The sequence below is a fragment of the Grus americana genome, chromosome 1 (genome assembly GCF_028858705.1).
Source record: "Grus americana isolate bGruAme1 chromosome 1, bGruAme1.mat, whole genome shotgun sequence".
In the NCBI taxonomy this organism is placed as follows: domain Eukaryota; kingdom Metazoa; phylum Chordata; class Aves; order Gruiformes; family Gruidae; genus Grus; species Grus americana.
Window position 1 is genome coordinate 181,394,658 of NC_072852.1, and position 16,872 is coordinate 181,411,529.

Here is a 16,872-nt window from a genome sequence, read left to right on the forward strand (position 1 = left end):
TTCACTACTAGGCTTTATTTTCATATTCTCTGGTGTAATTAATAATAATTAATATTTTAGCATTTATCATTGCAGGCTCAGGAAAGGGAAGGATTTAAATTAAGGGCTCTAGCACTCAAGAGATTCATCTAACTTCCCAGCCAGCCGATGCGTAACAGGAGAGCAACACATGGTCTTTATTCTCCCTGCTTTCTTTGAATGATGCTGTAAGTCAAGCTTTCATTTCCTCTCCTTCCTAAGTCAGTCACAGAAACATTTCATCTGACAGAAAATTACTTTTTTCTGGTCAGCCAACAACTGGGGGGAGGGGGGAAGTCAGTTATTACTAACTGTTATTGGAAGATAAAATTATGATATTAATTTAAGAAGCAAACAACAATGGAACATAGTAATAATTATGCACAGAAGAGCAAAAAAACCCCTACAAACTCAAACTAAAGAAGAAACTGGAAAACATTTAAGGGTGGAATTCTGCAGTTATAAAGCACTAACTTAATCTCTCTAGTGCAACAGCATAAATAAAATATGTTCATAGCTAGAACATAACAACAATTACTATTCTAGACTAAATTAAGCCTCTTCCATTTCTTCTTTATTATTGTAAAGCAACATGGTTAGGTTAGGAACTGAAATGTAAACTAAGAAAACAGAAGAGACAGTGAGTAATGAAATGATTAGAAAGACGTTTCCTTTTCCCTTCTCTCCCCCATTCCCAAATTTAGAGAAAATTACGTGCTAGTAAACTCTTAGCAGCATTGTCCGAGGAAATCTTTTTCCATCTCAAAAACAATGCAATAGAGAAACTTTTTGCCTAAGTGTCCAAGATGATAACAAGCATCGATCATGAATTTCTGTAAGAGGTATCAATCAAGGTTGAAAACTTGGTGGAGTAACAAAACTCAACATCTCAAGCATAAAAAACCCACTTCAAGTTCTTGTTTCCTCGTTTGCTCATTCCCCAGGGACTTTCTCCAGTTTAGACAATCCTTCAAAATGTATGCAAGAAAAGTTTCAGGCCAATCTGACAGTGAGAGACATCATCAGCCATTAAAAAATAATAAATTAAACACTGTTACATACTTTACTTAATGACACAAAAATTGTTTGAAATCATTATACACTACATATTCAAAACCAATTGTAACTATTAAACAACCCAAACTGGTTTAGCTTAAAATATTAAGTATACACTGATGCATCCACTTGATTTATTCTGATTTTCATAGTTACAAATTTGATATTATTTTTTATGAAAAATAGATAAAACATTGCAGATAGCACTCAAGTGAAAAGTTGCAGAGGAATTTGGCAATTACTTGCCACAAGGCAGAACTCCAAGATGTTTCTTAGACCAGCTGAACGGCAACTCTCAAGTCTATCAATAATTATGTGTATTACACAGATGCATATGTACGATACATATGTTAGATCTGAATGAAAAAACGCAACCCCGAATAAGCTTTTAAAACCAAGAATCATGACTGTGCTCATTATACATTCCATTTTGAAAGAAAAGCAGCTTGATGGATCATATTTTTTACATAAGGATCCTCAGCATTCCTGAGTAGCTCATTGCTTCAACACAAAATATGCCCAATTCAGAAATCACTACTCTGCAGTCAGAACCAGACCCTTGAAAATCACCCACTTTCTCTTCAGATCTTTCACTGACTTTTTTCCCCTTGCACTCTCCTCCAAGTAACAGTTAAATGAAAACCTTAGCACTTGCAAGTACTTTCAACTGTAAAGCAGAAAGTGTTCTAAGAAGTTGAAAAATTTAATGCTTCATTAGTGTTACCATTCTAAAAAGTAATTTAGAATTCAACATCACTGCTTTGTATTTAAAACTGCCTTGGATACAGGATCACAGTTTTACAAATAAAAGAAATATGTACTTGAAATCTCCTGGTAAACTTAACTGCCCTGATGCCTTCTAAAGTCTCCTCCATTCCTACTGTACAATGACCCTAACAGTAATTACAAGAACATCAACCAAAAGAAAGAAGTGTAAATGTGCTTCCATAATAAATGGTAATTTCTAATTCTATTGTTCTATCAAGCAATACTACATAACAAGATGATCTTGCTGTTGAAAGTTGTATCTTCCCCATTCAGTACACTGCCATTGACATCAGAGCTAAATAAGTGATTTCACGTCTTCATAGAATGGGAAAATAGTGTTATTAATGCACTTGGTAAAGGTCTTGTATAACATGCACTTTTAGCCTGTGTTTTAGTGGTATATCCTGATTTACATCTATATCAGTATTTAAATATTGAGATAACAATGAACTGTATTTTCCAACAGTAAAAGAATATAACAGAGCGAAACTTCAGCAGATTGCAAGAAAATGTTAACATGAGTCTCTACAACTACATAATGGAAGAGATTCAGTGATAAGTACACACACTGTTAACCAGCAGTAATAGCTGCAATGCAAAAATGTCGAACTTTTCCAAGTAACACACAGAGATGTGCCCAAGATAACCTCACTAACTCCAAACTTTGACAAGATAAGCTTTCAGCAAGCAGCACTGCTGTAATACAGCAGATGCTAGGAACAGCCCCTGCAGTCAGAAAGCACTGGACAAGAGCTCCTGCGTGCTCTGTGCCTTGAGATTTGCTGCTCCAGGATTCATAACAGGCCACAGCAATTCAACATACAAAAGTCACAACAATGAGGATGGTTTTCTTTCTTCATCTAATGAAATTCTTTGGGTTTTTTGCTCAGATACAAGCTGTGAATACTGTTTCTCACTCACATTTCCCCAGGAAAACGTTGGCAGCCACCCTAAAGCGTTAAACCAAACACAAATATTCTAAGGCTGGGGCCGTGCCAAAGACACAGCTGCCACACCACTGAGAGTATCTTGAAGCTGTCTGAACAGACATGGCTTTTTCTCCTCTGGCTTTCCTCAATAGCTTTTTTAGACATGACACAGCGCAAGAAGCTCCTAGCTGTTCCTGGAGCACTGACACAAACAACAGGAAAGAAAAAGCCAGTCTTGACCATGCTCCCCAGAGAGTGCTCTCTGACAAAGAAGTGATTTCGGCAGTATGTTCTCTAATTCAAAGTAAGCCCTCGCTTGCTGTCAGTTAATAGCATCACTCCCATTTCTAGTACCTATGTTACGTGAAGGTGAAGGACTCAAAATGATGCCAATGCAAGAATGCCCATCATGCTTCAATTACTTACCAGTGTTACAAAGATTATTTAAATCAGTAGCTTTTTTCTTAAACCTGCAAAGCAGCTCAAAGGTTACATCAGTCCTAGAGCTGTCCAATCTTCCTAAACTGACACCTCTCAACTATGCATTACATTAAGTACGTAAAATGTGATTTGAAACATTCGCATATCATTCATCCCCCAAAGAGCATTTCCTTCTTTCTGTCAGCTGTATTAGAATTATTGTTATTGGAATTAAATATCCTCCTTTGGCTCTAAAAAAGTAGAAAATTTAATACTCCTGAAAATATGAATATGCATAGCTTGGAGAATCAGTCTTAAGTTTATTTTAATTTTATTGTTATGACTATCACAAAATAAGCAATCTATAAAAAATTAACCACTGTATAGGATATTTAAAATCCAATGTTTCCAAGCGTAATTCTGTCTTAAGTTAAGGTTCAGGACAGCTTCATACTTCTACATACTCCTATGTGTATTATTAACATTAAGCTGTATTTTATCCAGCAGTAACATTTATGTAAAATATGCACATAACAAACTGATATTCAGTAGGTTTTTACATCAGTATGAATGACAAGAGCACCTCACTCCAAAATCGCCAGCTCATTGCTCAAGGATTCAGGGTCTGGGGAGTGTGAGCACGCAGAGACTGAAGTGAGAAAAAAAACCCATCTATCTCAAGAGTCTCATAACAGGATTTCAGAATGTAAAATCTTTGCAAAGGGCTTTCTCCTGAGACCTGGTTCCTCTATATCCAACACCTACTCCAAATGCCTCAAATTTCCACCTTCTAGAAGGTACGGTCTTTCTGACTAATAATTTAAATTTCCAGGATCACACAAGTTTAAAACACACCTACTTTTACTTTTGCTCAAATTGTAAGAGATACTGAACATAAGGAAAAAGCAGACTTCCTAAACACACTGCTGCTTTTAACTCGCTCTTCCATTTGGAAGTTCATTTGGATTTGTTGGAAAAGACAAATAACAATCAAGCATGCTGCTATTCCATCCAGCCCAAGTCCTTCTCTCAAATCCCTACCAAAATCGCCTTTTTACATACTCTGCTTACAGTACACTTAGACGTAAAATTTGGGGGAGGGAAGAGGTAAATCAGCCCAAAACAAGCAATCACAACCATGTAATAAGCTTCACCCAATCGCCTTGTTTAGGTGATGGTATCAATTAGTTTACCAATAGACAAATTGATAGAAAATATTATGAAACTCAGTAGACATCTCCATCTCAGAGATAATGTGCACAGTTCAATATGAGGTCAGTCAAAGAACATGGGGTCAAGAGGCAGAAAGGAGGAACTACATCACCGAGTCAAACTCATTAACTGACACTTGTCCTAATAAAGTATTTGCATCTCAAAGAGACAGCAAAGCCTATGAATTATGAAGCTAAGTAAAAAACTTCTGAAACAAGACTCAATACACTCAAAATTTCCAAGGACCCAAAAAGAAGACTAGCTATTGAAAGTCTACACTCTCCTACAGAACTCATTGATTGAAGAGAATCAACCTGAGACAGACTGTAACAAGAAAAGTAAGGCCACTTAAAAGGTGGGTGTTAAAAAAAGGTCTGTAACAATTTAAAGGACTTTCAGCTTTAGATGTGTTGCAAGTACACTAAGCTTTTTTTCTTTGCTTTTTATTTTTTCTTTTGTTAAATAAAGTGTTCATAGTAGCAACATCTTCACTCTAAGTTGCAACAATTCTATAAATCATGGACATCTTATACTTGTGCTTCACCTTCCTAGCAGATTATTCAGAGAAAACAGCAGGTCAAGTCTGTGTCCCAAAGATGATGCATAAATCAATTTGAGATCTAGCATAACAAGATGAGAGAAGGAGTCTCTCCCAGAGACTACTGGAGGCCAAGTTGCAGTTAGGCAGTGGAAATCAGAGCTGAGACTTAGTGCATAGGTGACTGTCACACTTGCTTTGTCTTTTCTCTCTGTCCTGTTTCCAACAGTCCTGTTTGTTTCTCTCCAAATTCCCACTCTCTTCCCTCACCTCCAGTCAAGAAGAGAAAATCCTGGCAGCCTGTTCCAATGACTGACTACCCTTTTAGTGAAGAAATTTCTCCTAATCTCCAATCTAAACCTCCCTTGGCACAACTTGAGGCCATTTCCTCTTGTCCTGTCGCTTGTCACTTGGGAGAAGAGACTCATCTTCCCAGCACAGAGGATCTTTCACACCTCTCACCCACTTTTTCACTGTCTATGAAACATTTTAAAGCACAGTGTTAATGATTTGGACACACCATTGATATACATAATGACCTAACAATTATTTAATTCTTTGAGAACAATTCCCAAGAGCTTTCTGACCACTGCCCTTCTCTGAGTAAGTAACATTAGCCAATTTAGAGCTCATCACTGTGTAGATAGGTTTCCATTACATTCCCCTGCACGATCATCATTTGGCATTCACCAAAACAGAACTAAACATTTGTACGTGAAAGCACCAGGCAATGATATCATAAGATATTGCTGCAACTACCAATCAGTTTAGATTTTACTAGTCCACATATATCAACAAACTGCTACGGTGCCACAATACTATCATTCCTTAAAACTATTTTTAATATGAGGAATCCCTAGATCCCAGCAGAAATCTACTGGGTTTTTCCATCATGAAGCAATCATTTATTTATCTAGTTTCTCATCTTTTAACCAACTATATTAATCCACAGGATAACCTTTGTGGTGGGTTGACCCTGGCTGGAGGCCAGGTGCCCACCAAAGCTGCTCTATCACTCCCCTCCTCAGCTGGACAGGGGAGAGAAAATATAACAAAAGGCTCATGGGTTGAGATAAGGACAGGGAGAGATCACTCACCAATTACCCTCACGGGTAAAACAGACTCGACCCAGGAAACGTAATCTAATTTATTACAAAACAGAGTAATGAGAAATAAAACTAAGTCTTAAAACACCTCCCTTCTTCCTGGGCTTCACTTGGCCCCCAGTTTTCTCTCCCTCCTACCCCCCCAGCAGCACAGGGGAACAGGGAATGGGGGCTGTGGTCAGTTCATCACACGTTGTCTCTGCCACTCCTTCCTCCTCAAGGGGAGGACTCCTCACACTCTTCTGCTGCTGCAGTGTGGAGTTCCTCCCACGGGAGACAGTCCTCCACAAACTTCTCCAATGTGAGTCCTTCCCACGGGCTGCAGTTCTTCACAAACTGCTCCAGCATGAGTCCCTTCCACAGGGCACAGACCTTCAGGAACAGACTGCTCCAGCGTGGGTCCCCAACAAAGTCACAAGTCCTGCCAGCAAACCTGCCCTGGCATGGGCTCCTCTTTCCATGGCGCCACAGGTCCTGCCAGGAGCCTGCTCCAGCACGGGCTTCCCACGGGGTCACAGCCCCCTTTGGGTACGTCCACCTGCTCTGGTGGGGGGTCCTTCATGGGCTGCAGGTGGAATCTCTGCTCCCCCATCATCCACCATGGGCTGCAGAGGGACAGCCTGCCTCACCATGGTCTTCTCCATGGGCTGCAGGGGGATTTCTGCTCTGGTGCCCAAAGCACCTCCTCCCCCTCCTTCTTCACTGACCTGAGTTTGTGCAGAGCTGTTTCTTCTTACCCCTCTCTCTGGCTGTAAAAACTGCTGGGTTTGGGGTTTTTTTTCCTCCTTCTTAACTCTGTTATCCCAGAGGCACTACCACCGTGGCTGATGAGCTTGGCCTCAGCCAGCAGCGGGTCCGTCGTGGAGCCAGCTGGCATTGGCTCTGTCAGACACTAGGGAAGCTTCTAGTGGCTTCTTGCAGAAGCCACCCCTCTAGCCTCCCCACTACCAAAACCTTGCCACGCAAACCCAATACAATTTTTATCCTTGGCAAATAAGGATTTGTTTGGAGGTCTAACCTTTTACTCATTTTCAAACCAGTCTGCTACTAGCTTTGGTAAGTGCGCTCCAATTCTAGTGTTGCAGCGTTGAGTGAGCAATAACCTTACAGGATTTGGTGAGTAAGAGTTCTGCTTTCATCTTATGTGCTGCCTGCAGATTACATAAACCTCACTAAATTCTCCCCCTTCAGTTTTCTCTTCTGCAAATTGAGGGGTTTCAGACATGTTAGTCCCCTACGGCCTTCCATCTCCTTATTTTAGCTATCCTTCTTTGCACCTTTTTAACTATTAATTATAGCCCTAAATTAGTTTCTTGTAAAAGTTGGAGCAATTCCATCTGATACCAGTTTTTTGTTACCACCTATCTTCTTTACAAAAAGTAAAAAAAAAAAAAACGTAAAAAATAGTACCTGTGTTAGTTGCCCGGGCTTGTTTCCCTTAACAGAAGGCAAAACACTGGACCTTTTCTGTTCGTTCGGAGGGAAAATGACATAAAGAATTCAGGTTCTAACTACCCATTATTTGTGATTCAGCAAGAACGCAAACCAATCAATCAGACCAGCCAGTAAGAGGTACACCTGAAAATACAAAAAATGGAACGATAGGGCATTTTGTTTTGTACTGGCACTTTGAGATTTCAGACTACCAACCAAACTTAGCAAAATGCATACGTACGTCACAGAAGGACTGTCAAGAACCCCAAAACAGATGCATCTCTCCTGTGAATCACTGTGTTATCCCTGTGTCTAAGGAACATCTTGTATCCAGCCTGGGCTTGCTCGGTATGCAGGGACCAATTTCAGCTGAGCTTTTCAAAGACGTTTCAGTGGAACAGCAAATGAACACGTAGGAAAAGCAGATCATCTTGCAAGATCCTGGAACTGACTACTTTGCCAAATTACTGCTGCACTCTTAGAAAGAGGTGTTAGATTCACCCCGTAAGCACTTCCCCGCTTTTCCAGGCATGCACCTGCTTTTGCTTTAGATCCTGAATCACAACACGTGATCCTCCTACAAAGAACAAGTTTGAACAGACCAATCTTACATCTAAAGTTATCCAGTATGCAGCACATTACTTGCTGAAATACCTAAAATTCCGTTTAAACCAGTTCGGTATACACCAACTATATAGTTTTCACTTATAAATTACATAAAGCCAAAATTACATTGATAAAAGGGTTTTCTCATGGATTACTAAGCACTATTCTTTTGTTTCCAAACAACCAGTACAACTGCAATTCCTCTTCATCTCTGGGAAGAACTTTTCACAGTTGAAACACTGTTCATATAATCTTCAAAATATGTGAAGTTTTATAATGCTATGTATTTTTGCCCATAGACTTACAAATTTTTATGGCATCACACACTCCAATTAAAAAATCAGTACTACTTGACAAGGAATTCACACGTACATGTAGTTGTACTAAAAAAATTCTTTACTTATCCAGTTTGCCTATCTTGCTGTCCCACATTCAGATATCAATCAGTCACCAGACCCCAGATCTGTGGATCAACAGGTTAAACCTGCTGTAGGACATGGCATATTGTTCATTTTTGACAACGCATAGGTATTTCCATGTAACAAATTTCCAAATTCTGCAAAGATCTAGGACACTGAAGAGGTCCTGGCTTGTCATATTCTCTTGTGAAATGCCACCTGGGAGACTTAAAAAAAAAAAAAAAAATAAATCTGTTGCAAGCCAGTGAGAAGTGTTCTGCGATTCATTCTTTACATAAGGAGAATATATTCTGCAGTCCTTCTGGACTTTAAGAAAACTAGATTTAATAACTCACGTTCCATTAAAGTCTGTATTTTAATGGGAACACTAGAGAATTGGTTCCAAAATTCATGACTGTAAGTATAACAATACAAAAAGGTAATTCTCTCTGACCCTTAGCCTTCCTCCTCATAATGTCTGGTAATTAAATAAAAAGTTAACACAGAACTTCTGTTCCAAGACAGAGTATCTTTTTCACCGCAGCATAATACAAACATACCTTATCTCATCTCTACAGTTGGAGCCAATATCTCATTCCAAGGTACAGCACAGTGCATAATGAAAAGAACTAGCTTTAAAAAAAATGCATACTTTTGAAGACAGCTGCAAGGACATCTCTTCAGAAAAAACTACAATTCTGCGCACAAACTACAGGGATCTATCATCCATATTCATGAAACACAACCACCAAATTAAAAAATGAAAAGTTCTCAGCTTAGCTACTACTACTATATTTACTAGGTAGGGCTATTTCATCTTTCAAAAACTAATAAAAAAGTAACTGATATACTGAAACAAGCTTAAAAGGCAAACATTACAAATTTACAGGCAATTTTACAATGGATGACTCTCTTACAATACCTAGTTGGAAAAGAAATATATATATTACTATTATACTATATTAACTACACCCTGCTACTGCTTTACTTGAAAAAATAACATTACTTTGTATTCAGAATCATAAAAAATAAAAACTAATTGCAGAAATTCATGTAAACAAATGTCTACATTAACTATTCTTATTTTTTAAATATTTAAGAAAGTTATAGGAAATTACAGTCAGTACAGGCAGTATCTTATAAGCTAGCAGATTTGCAACTATGGAAGAACAATAGTTTCTTACTTGGTCTGAAACACCAGTACTTCTGCAGTTTAAGAGGGGACAGATTTTAATGTATAAGTTGAACTTAGTTTCTATACTAGAAAACATACTATTTCACAGAATCATAGAATGGTTTGGGTTGGAAAGGACATTAAAGATCATCTAGTTCCAACCCCCCTGCCATGGGTAGGGACAGCCTTCACCAGACCAGGTTGCCCAAAGCCCCATCCAACCTGGCCTTGAACACTTCCAGGGAAGGGGCATTCACAACTTCTCTGCGCAACCTGTTCCAGTGTCCCACCACTGGTGAAGAATTTCTTCCTAATATCTAATCTAAATCTACCTTGCTTCAGTTTAAAGTCACCACCCTTTGTCCAGTCACTACGTGCCCCTTCATTCACTTCCTCTCCAGCTGTCTTGTAGGTCCCCTTTAGGTACTGGAAGGCTGCTATAAGGTCTTCTCAGAGCCTTCTCTTCTCCAGGCTGAACAACCCCAACTCTCTCAGCCTGTCCTCATAGGAGAGGTGCTCCAGCCCTCTGATCACCTTCGTGGCCCTCCTCCTCTGGACCCACTCGAGCAGGTCCATACCTTTCTTGTAATGGGCCCCCAGATCTGGATGCAGTACTCCAGGTGGGGTCTCACAAGAGCGGAGTAGAGGGGCAGGATCACCTCCCTCGACCTGCTGGTCATACTTCTTTTGATGCAGCCCAGGACTCGGTTGGCTTTCTGGGCTGCAAGCATGCATTGCTGGCTCATGTCGAGCTTCTCATCGACCAACACCCCCAAGTCCTTCTCCTCAGGGCTGCTCTCAATCCATTCTCCGCCCAGCCTGTAGTTGTGCTAGGGACTGCGCTGACCCATGTGCGGGACCTTGCATTTGGCCTTGATGAACTTCATGTGGTTTGCACGGGCCCACCTCTCCAGCCTGTCAAGGTCCCTCTGAACCGCATCCCTTACCTCCAGCGTGTCGACAACACCACAGATCTTGGTGTCATCAGCAAACTTGCTGAGGGTGCACTCAATCCCACTGTCCATGTTGCTGACTAATATGTTAATCGGCACCGGTCTGAATACCGACCCCTGAGGAATGCCGCCCGTCGCTGATCTCTACTTGGACATGAAGCTGCTGATTGCAACTCTTTGAGTGCGACCATCCAGCCAATTCCTTATCCACCGAGTGGTCCATCTGTCCAATCCACGTCTCTCCAATTTAGAGACAAGGATGTCATGCAGGACAGTGTGAAATGTTTTGCACAAGTCCAGGTAGGTGACGTCAGTTGCTCTTCCCTTATCCACCAACGCTGTAACCCTGTCGTCGTAGGCCACCAGATTTGTCAGGCACAATTTGCCCTTAGTGAAGCCATGTTGGCTGTCACCAATCACCTCCTTATTTCCCATGTGCCTGAGCACAGTTTCCAAGAGGATTTGCTCCATGATCTTGCTGGGCACAGTGGTGAGACTGACAGGTCTGTAGTTCCTTGAGTCTTCCTTTTTTCCCTTCTTAAAAATGGGGGTTATGTTTCCCCTTTTCCAGTCAGTGGGAACTTGACTGAACTGCCACTACTTCTCAAATATGATGGAGAGTGGCTTAGAAACTTCATCTGCCAGTTCCCTCAGGACCCGTGGATGCATCTCATCAAGTCCCATGGACTTGTGCACCTCCAGGTTCCTTAAATGGTTTGAACCTGATCTTCTCCTACAGTGGACGGTTCTTCATTCTCCCAGTCCCTGTCCTTGCTTTCTGAGGCTTGGGCAGTGTGGCTCGAGCACTTTCTGGTGAAGACTGAGGCAAAAAAGTCATTGAGTACCTCAGCCTTCCCCATATCCTGGGTAACCAGGTCTCTTGTTTCCTTCCAGAGAGGGCCCACATACTCACTAGTCTTCCTTTTATTACTAAAATACCTATAGAAGCTTTTCTTGTTGTCCTTGACATCCCTGGCCAGAGTTAATTCTATCAGGGCTTTAGCTTTCCTAATCTGATCCCTGGTTGCTTGGACAATTTCTCTGTATTCCTCTCAGACTCCATGCCCTTGCTTCCACCCTCGGTAGGCTTCCTTTTTGTGTTTGGGTTTGTCCAGGAGCTCCTTGTTCATCCATGCAAGCCTCTAGGCGTTTTTGCCTGACTTTCCCTTTGCTGGGATGCATCGCTCTGGACCCTGGAGGAGGTGATCCTTGAATATTAACCAGCTGTCTTGGGCCCGTTTTCCCTCCAAGACTTTGTGCCATGGTACTCTACCAAGCAGGTCCCTGAAGAGGCCAAAGTCTGCTCTCCTGAAGTCCAGGGTACAGAGCTTGTTGTGCACCCTTCTTCGCTGCCCTAAGGATCTTGAACTCCACCGTTTCATGGTCAATGCAGCTAAGGCTGCCCTTGAGCTTCACATTCCCCACCAGCCTTCCCTTGTTCGTGAGAACAAGGTCCAGCATGGCACCTCTCTTCATTGGCTCCTCTATCACTTGGAGAAGGAAGTCATCATCAACACATTCCAGGAACTTCCTGGATTGGTTATGCCCTGCTGTGTTGTCCCTCCAACAGATATTGGGGTGGTCGAAGTCTCCCATGAGGACCAGGGCTTGTGAACATGAGGCTGCTCCTATCTGTCTGTAAAGGCCCTCATCCGCTTGGTCTTCCTGGTTGAGTGACCTGTACCAGACCTCAACTATAGTGTCCCCTGTCCCTGCCCTCCCTTTAATTTTGACACATAAGCTCTTGCTCGGCTTCTCATCCATCCCCAGGTGGAGCTCCATGCACTCCAGCTGGTTGTTGACATAAAGGGTGACACCGCCTACTCGTCTCCCCTGCCTGTCCTTCCTAAGAGCCTGTATCCTTCCATCCCAACACTCCAGTCATAGGAGCCATGCCACCACATCTCCGTGATGCCAAGAAGACCATAGCCCTGCAGGCATGCCCACATCTCTAACTCCTCTTGTTTATTCCCCATGCTACATATGTTTGCAGAGAGGCATGTCAGTTGGGCTCCCAATGAAGATGACTGACTGGCTGGGATTCCTTTGTGCTGCACTTCAGGTGCTCTCCTGTTGACCTGTGATCCTTCTCCTGGCTCTGGGCATCTATTGCTGGCACTGGCATCAAACTGGTAGGAGTGGGATGGATTGAGGTTCCCTTCCCCCATCAACTTTGGTTTAAAGGCCTCTTCACCAGCTTGGCAAGCCTATGACCGAAAATGCTCTTCCCTTCTCTGACAGGTGCACCCCATCAGTCCCTAGTAGACCAGGTTTCTTAAAGCCAGTCTCATGGCCTAAGTAGCTGAACCTCCTGTAGCCACCAGTCCTGTAACCATTTGTTGACTCGCCAGATTCAACTGGCCCTTTCATATCCCTTCCCTTTGACTGGGAGGATTGATGAAAAAACCACCTCTCCTCCAGAGTCCCTTACCGCCACTCCCAGGGCTCTGTAATGCTTCTTGATGTTCCTCAGCCCGCTTCTGGCTGTATCACTGGTGCCCATGTGAAACAACAGCAGCAGATAATAGTGGACTGTACGAGGCTTAGTAATCTCTTGGTGACATCCCTGATCCAAGACCCTGGCAAGCAGCACGTCTCTCTAGAGAGTGGATCAGGGTCAGCAAATGGATGCCTTGGTACCTCTCAGAAAAGAGCCACCTACTACTGTCACCTGTCACCTTTTCTTAGTTGCGCTGGTTGTTATATAGGGAGCAGGTCGGGCTGCCCTACTCAGCTCCAGCATCTCCTGATGTGGTAGGTCTTTCCTCTTCAGTCTGCAGAGCAGTGACATGAGATGACAGCAACAGTGGCAACCAATTTGGTACAGAACACGATTTAACCACCAGTGTAGTCAAGCATAGTCAGAAGTATACTACATTAAATACCGCTAAAGGCTTACTCATATATGTGTTAAAGTCAAGATCTACTAATGATATGAAAAAAGTCATAAGCAAAAGAGCAACAGTAAAACAGTTAGAAGTATGGAAGTCTAGGTTATTAGATTTTAAAAGTGCATGAACACTTAGAAAAGCAAGATTTCTGAAGCATTATTTCTTTTTCCACTCCACCTCACATTCCTCAGAAGTATATGCATTCATTTCCCCCCTTCCGTACTACCCTTCCCAATGCAACTAGGTCAAGGCATAATTCCAGTGGACCTGATAATCAGCCCATTACTTGCCCGATCATCTTTCAGTCTTTGTCTTTGGCTCACACCCTGCAGTATTGCAAGAATAAGAAGTGTTTATAGCCATTCAAGAGTATATGCCCCCAAGGAGAGAGGCAAACACTGCAGAATAACAGATCGTTTCAGAGACACCTCGTATTTGTACTGCCAAAACCTGAAAGTCATTTACCAATGGTGCTCATTCAACTGACAAAGTAGTAAAACAACTAAGAAGTGAAAACTGTGTGATAAAATTTTGAATATTCAATAGAAAGCAATAAAATTATGAAAATAAAAATCACTTCTATGGAAAGCTTTCTCCTTTTAGAGAAGAACAAGTATGGAAGAGGAGGGGGGTCAGTTTCAAGTTACAGTTAAAAATTCCATTTAAATAAGCTAATGTTATGAAAATTAGCACAAGTAGTTATGATTCTTAATTTACAAATAGCCAGGAATCACAGGACAGTGCACTCTAGAACCACTTAGAACAGTATTTTTAAAGCATGATACGCTTATCTAAGAAGCAGCCCTAAAGACACTAATTTTCTTAATTTGGTTAGTATTGTCACAAAGAAATGCTGTAAAAGCTAGGTAAACAAAGATAACATAACCAGCCAGTCAAAAGAGGTGATTATCCCAATGTATTTAGCATTGGTGCAGCTTCACCTTGAACACTGTAGGCAGTTCTGGGCCCCACAATTTAAGAAGGATGTGAAGGTTCTTGAATGCATGCAGAAGAGAGAAACAAAGCTAGTGAAAGGGCTGGAATGTCCTGTGAGGAGCAGCTAAGCACTTTGGGCTTGTCTGGTTTGGAGAGAAGGAGGCTGAGGGGCGACCTCATGGCTCTCTGCAGCTTCCTGAGGAGGGGAAGTGGAGAGGGAGGTGCTGAGCTCTTCTACCTGGTGTCCAGTGACAGAACACACAGGAATGGTTCAAAGCTGGGCCAGGGGAGGTTCAGACTGGACATTAGGAAGCATTTCTTTACTGAGAGGGTGGTCAAACACTGGAACAGGCTTCCTAGAGAGGTGGTCGATGTCCCAAGCCTGTCACTGTTTAAGGGACAATGCCCTTAATAACATGCTTTAGCTTTTGGTCAGCCCTGAGTTGGTCACAGTTGGACTAGATGATACTTGTAGGTCCCTTCCAACCAAAATATTCAATTTTATTCTAAACCATACAACTCCTGCTTTAATGTTTTACAACTTAGCCATACATGAAATCACAATCCAGGAGAACCACTAAGTTAAACAGCATAATAGAAATATTCCCAAAATGTCATTGGAAATAACAATGCTTCTCATAATTTGAGCAGTTTTTTCTCAATTACAGCCAAAGTAAGTTGCTTTGTGTTTTGGCAGGAGGCATTGACCTTTTGTTTTGGTGAAAGACTTGTAAGCAGTCAATGAAAAAAGATGAAGTGTTGACTAATGGGAAAATTACTTTGATTAATAAAAAGTAAATAAATAAATAAAAAATCAACTTCCAACAGTGCCAAAACACCTCCAGACTAGCAAATAAGAGTTTGTTCTAGGTATTTGAAAAGCACAACTCATGGAAACATATTGCTCCAAAACAGATATGGTGTGCCTGATGATTAGGACTGACTAGAAAACACAAATACCGGGGTTCAAGCCTCACGTGTGTATTTACCCTACTTTAACTCCACTTTTTCCATCGTACCTCTCTTGCTGAAAGGGAGCACAATGTAATTAAAACCAATAAAACTATCGCCAAGCGCCAGCCCTCCTGGCATTTGCTATCGCCGACAGCCAGCCGAGGCAGGCCTCGGGGAAAGGCAGTCAGTCAGTCAGCAGAGGGGGAGCCAGGCCGCAGCCGGCCCCGCTGCCCCTCAGGCCCACGGGACCCGCAGGCCCCTGGCCAGGCTCACGGCCCCGCCGGCAGGCGACTTGCCCGGGAAGGGGCCGGGGGGCGCCTCGCCCGCGAAGGGGCCGGGGGGCGCCTCTCTCCGCAGGGCTACCAAGGGGGGCCGACAGCTGCTCCCCGCAATGAGCACAAGCCGCTCCAGCGACAGGCCCCAAGCGCTCGGAGAGGGGGGCAGCACCCCCTTCCCATGGACACCGCGACTAGCTCCAAGCTCAGGCGGGGATGTCCCCTCGCCGCTTCACAGCCAGGAGAACTCCCAAAACCCCACGCCGCTGCTCGGAGTTACCCGCAAAAAACGCACTTGCCCCCAGCCGTGGCCCGCTCCTTAGGGGCCGGCGGTTAGGCTACGGCGAGGACTGGCGGGCCGGCCCCGGCGGCGGGGAAGGCCGCGGTGCAGCCGAGGACGCCCCCACTTACCAGCCCGACTCGGAGAGCGCCGCCCTCGTCCTGTCGGCCATGGCGCCTCCTGCCGCCGCTCACCCCCAGAACTTGGGACCGCCGGGGCGCGGCGGCGGGGCCGGGCCGGAGCGGGGCCACCGGGCGCTGCGGGGAGCCCCGGCACTCGGAGGAGGGACGCGGGGACTTCACGTTCCCCCGCCCCTCGGCCCTCTCCGGGCGCTCGGCCCGGCCAGCTCTCCGGCGGGGGAGGGAGAGGAACGGAGCGGAGGGAAGGAAGGGGCGGAGGCGGCGCAGGGAGAGACGAACAAAGCCCGCGACCGGCTGCTACGGAGATGAGGGAGGTGGCGGTGGAGGAGGCGGGCGTCCAGCTGCCTGCCTGGAAGCCGCAGCCGCCATGGCGGAGAAGGGAAGGAGTGAGGGCAAAGCAGGAGGCGGAGGTGCCGCGGGGCTGGGAGGCGGGGGAGAGCGGGCCCCGCCGGCCCCCGCATGTCTCCGGGCTGCGCAGGTCGGGCTCGCCCCGGAGGGCCTCACACAGCCCGCTGATGGGCCTCTGCCGCCCGGGAGCGTTGGCCAGCGGCCTGCCTCCTTGTAGTAGCGAGGAGAGTCTATTTTAAGCGCATTTCATCTACAGATAATATTATTGCTAATAACGTCATGTAGGAAAAGAGTCTCCTGCAGGAGTCCCTGTTTTTTTCTTCTGTGCTGATCAACACTAGTCACTTTTTTTTTTTTTCTTTTACTATGGCATGTTCATTCATCGTATTCTCTTTTGTATCGTATGGATTATATACTCTAGGACAAAGGTTTCGTC

The 16,872-nt window shown here is 43.8% G+C and overlaps 1 protein-coding gene across 1 annotated transcript in view; it reads right to left on the reverse strand.

Moving 5' to 3' along the window:
* TDRD3 (tudor domain containing 3) overlaps positions 1-16,362 on the reverse strand; it is a 119,582-nt gene extending 103,220 nt beyond the window's left edge. Inside the window, exon 1 of the mRNA XM_054817631.1 lies at positions 16,080-16,362. Coding sequence (XP_054673606.1) covers positions 16,080-16,120 — 41 coding nt within the window. The 5' untranslated portion in view covers positions 16,121-16,362. The remainder of the gene's footprint in view (positions 1-16,079) is intronic.
* Between the last annotated feature and the right edge of the window lie 510 nt (positions 16,363-16,872).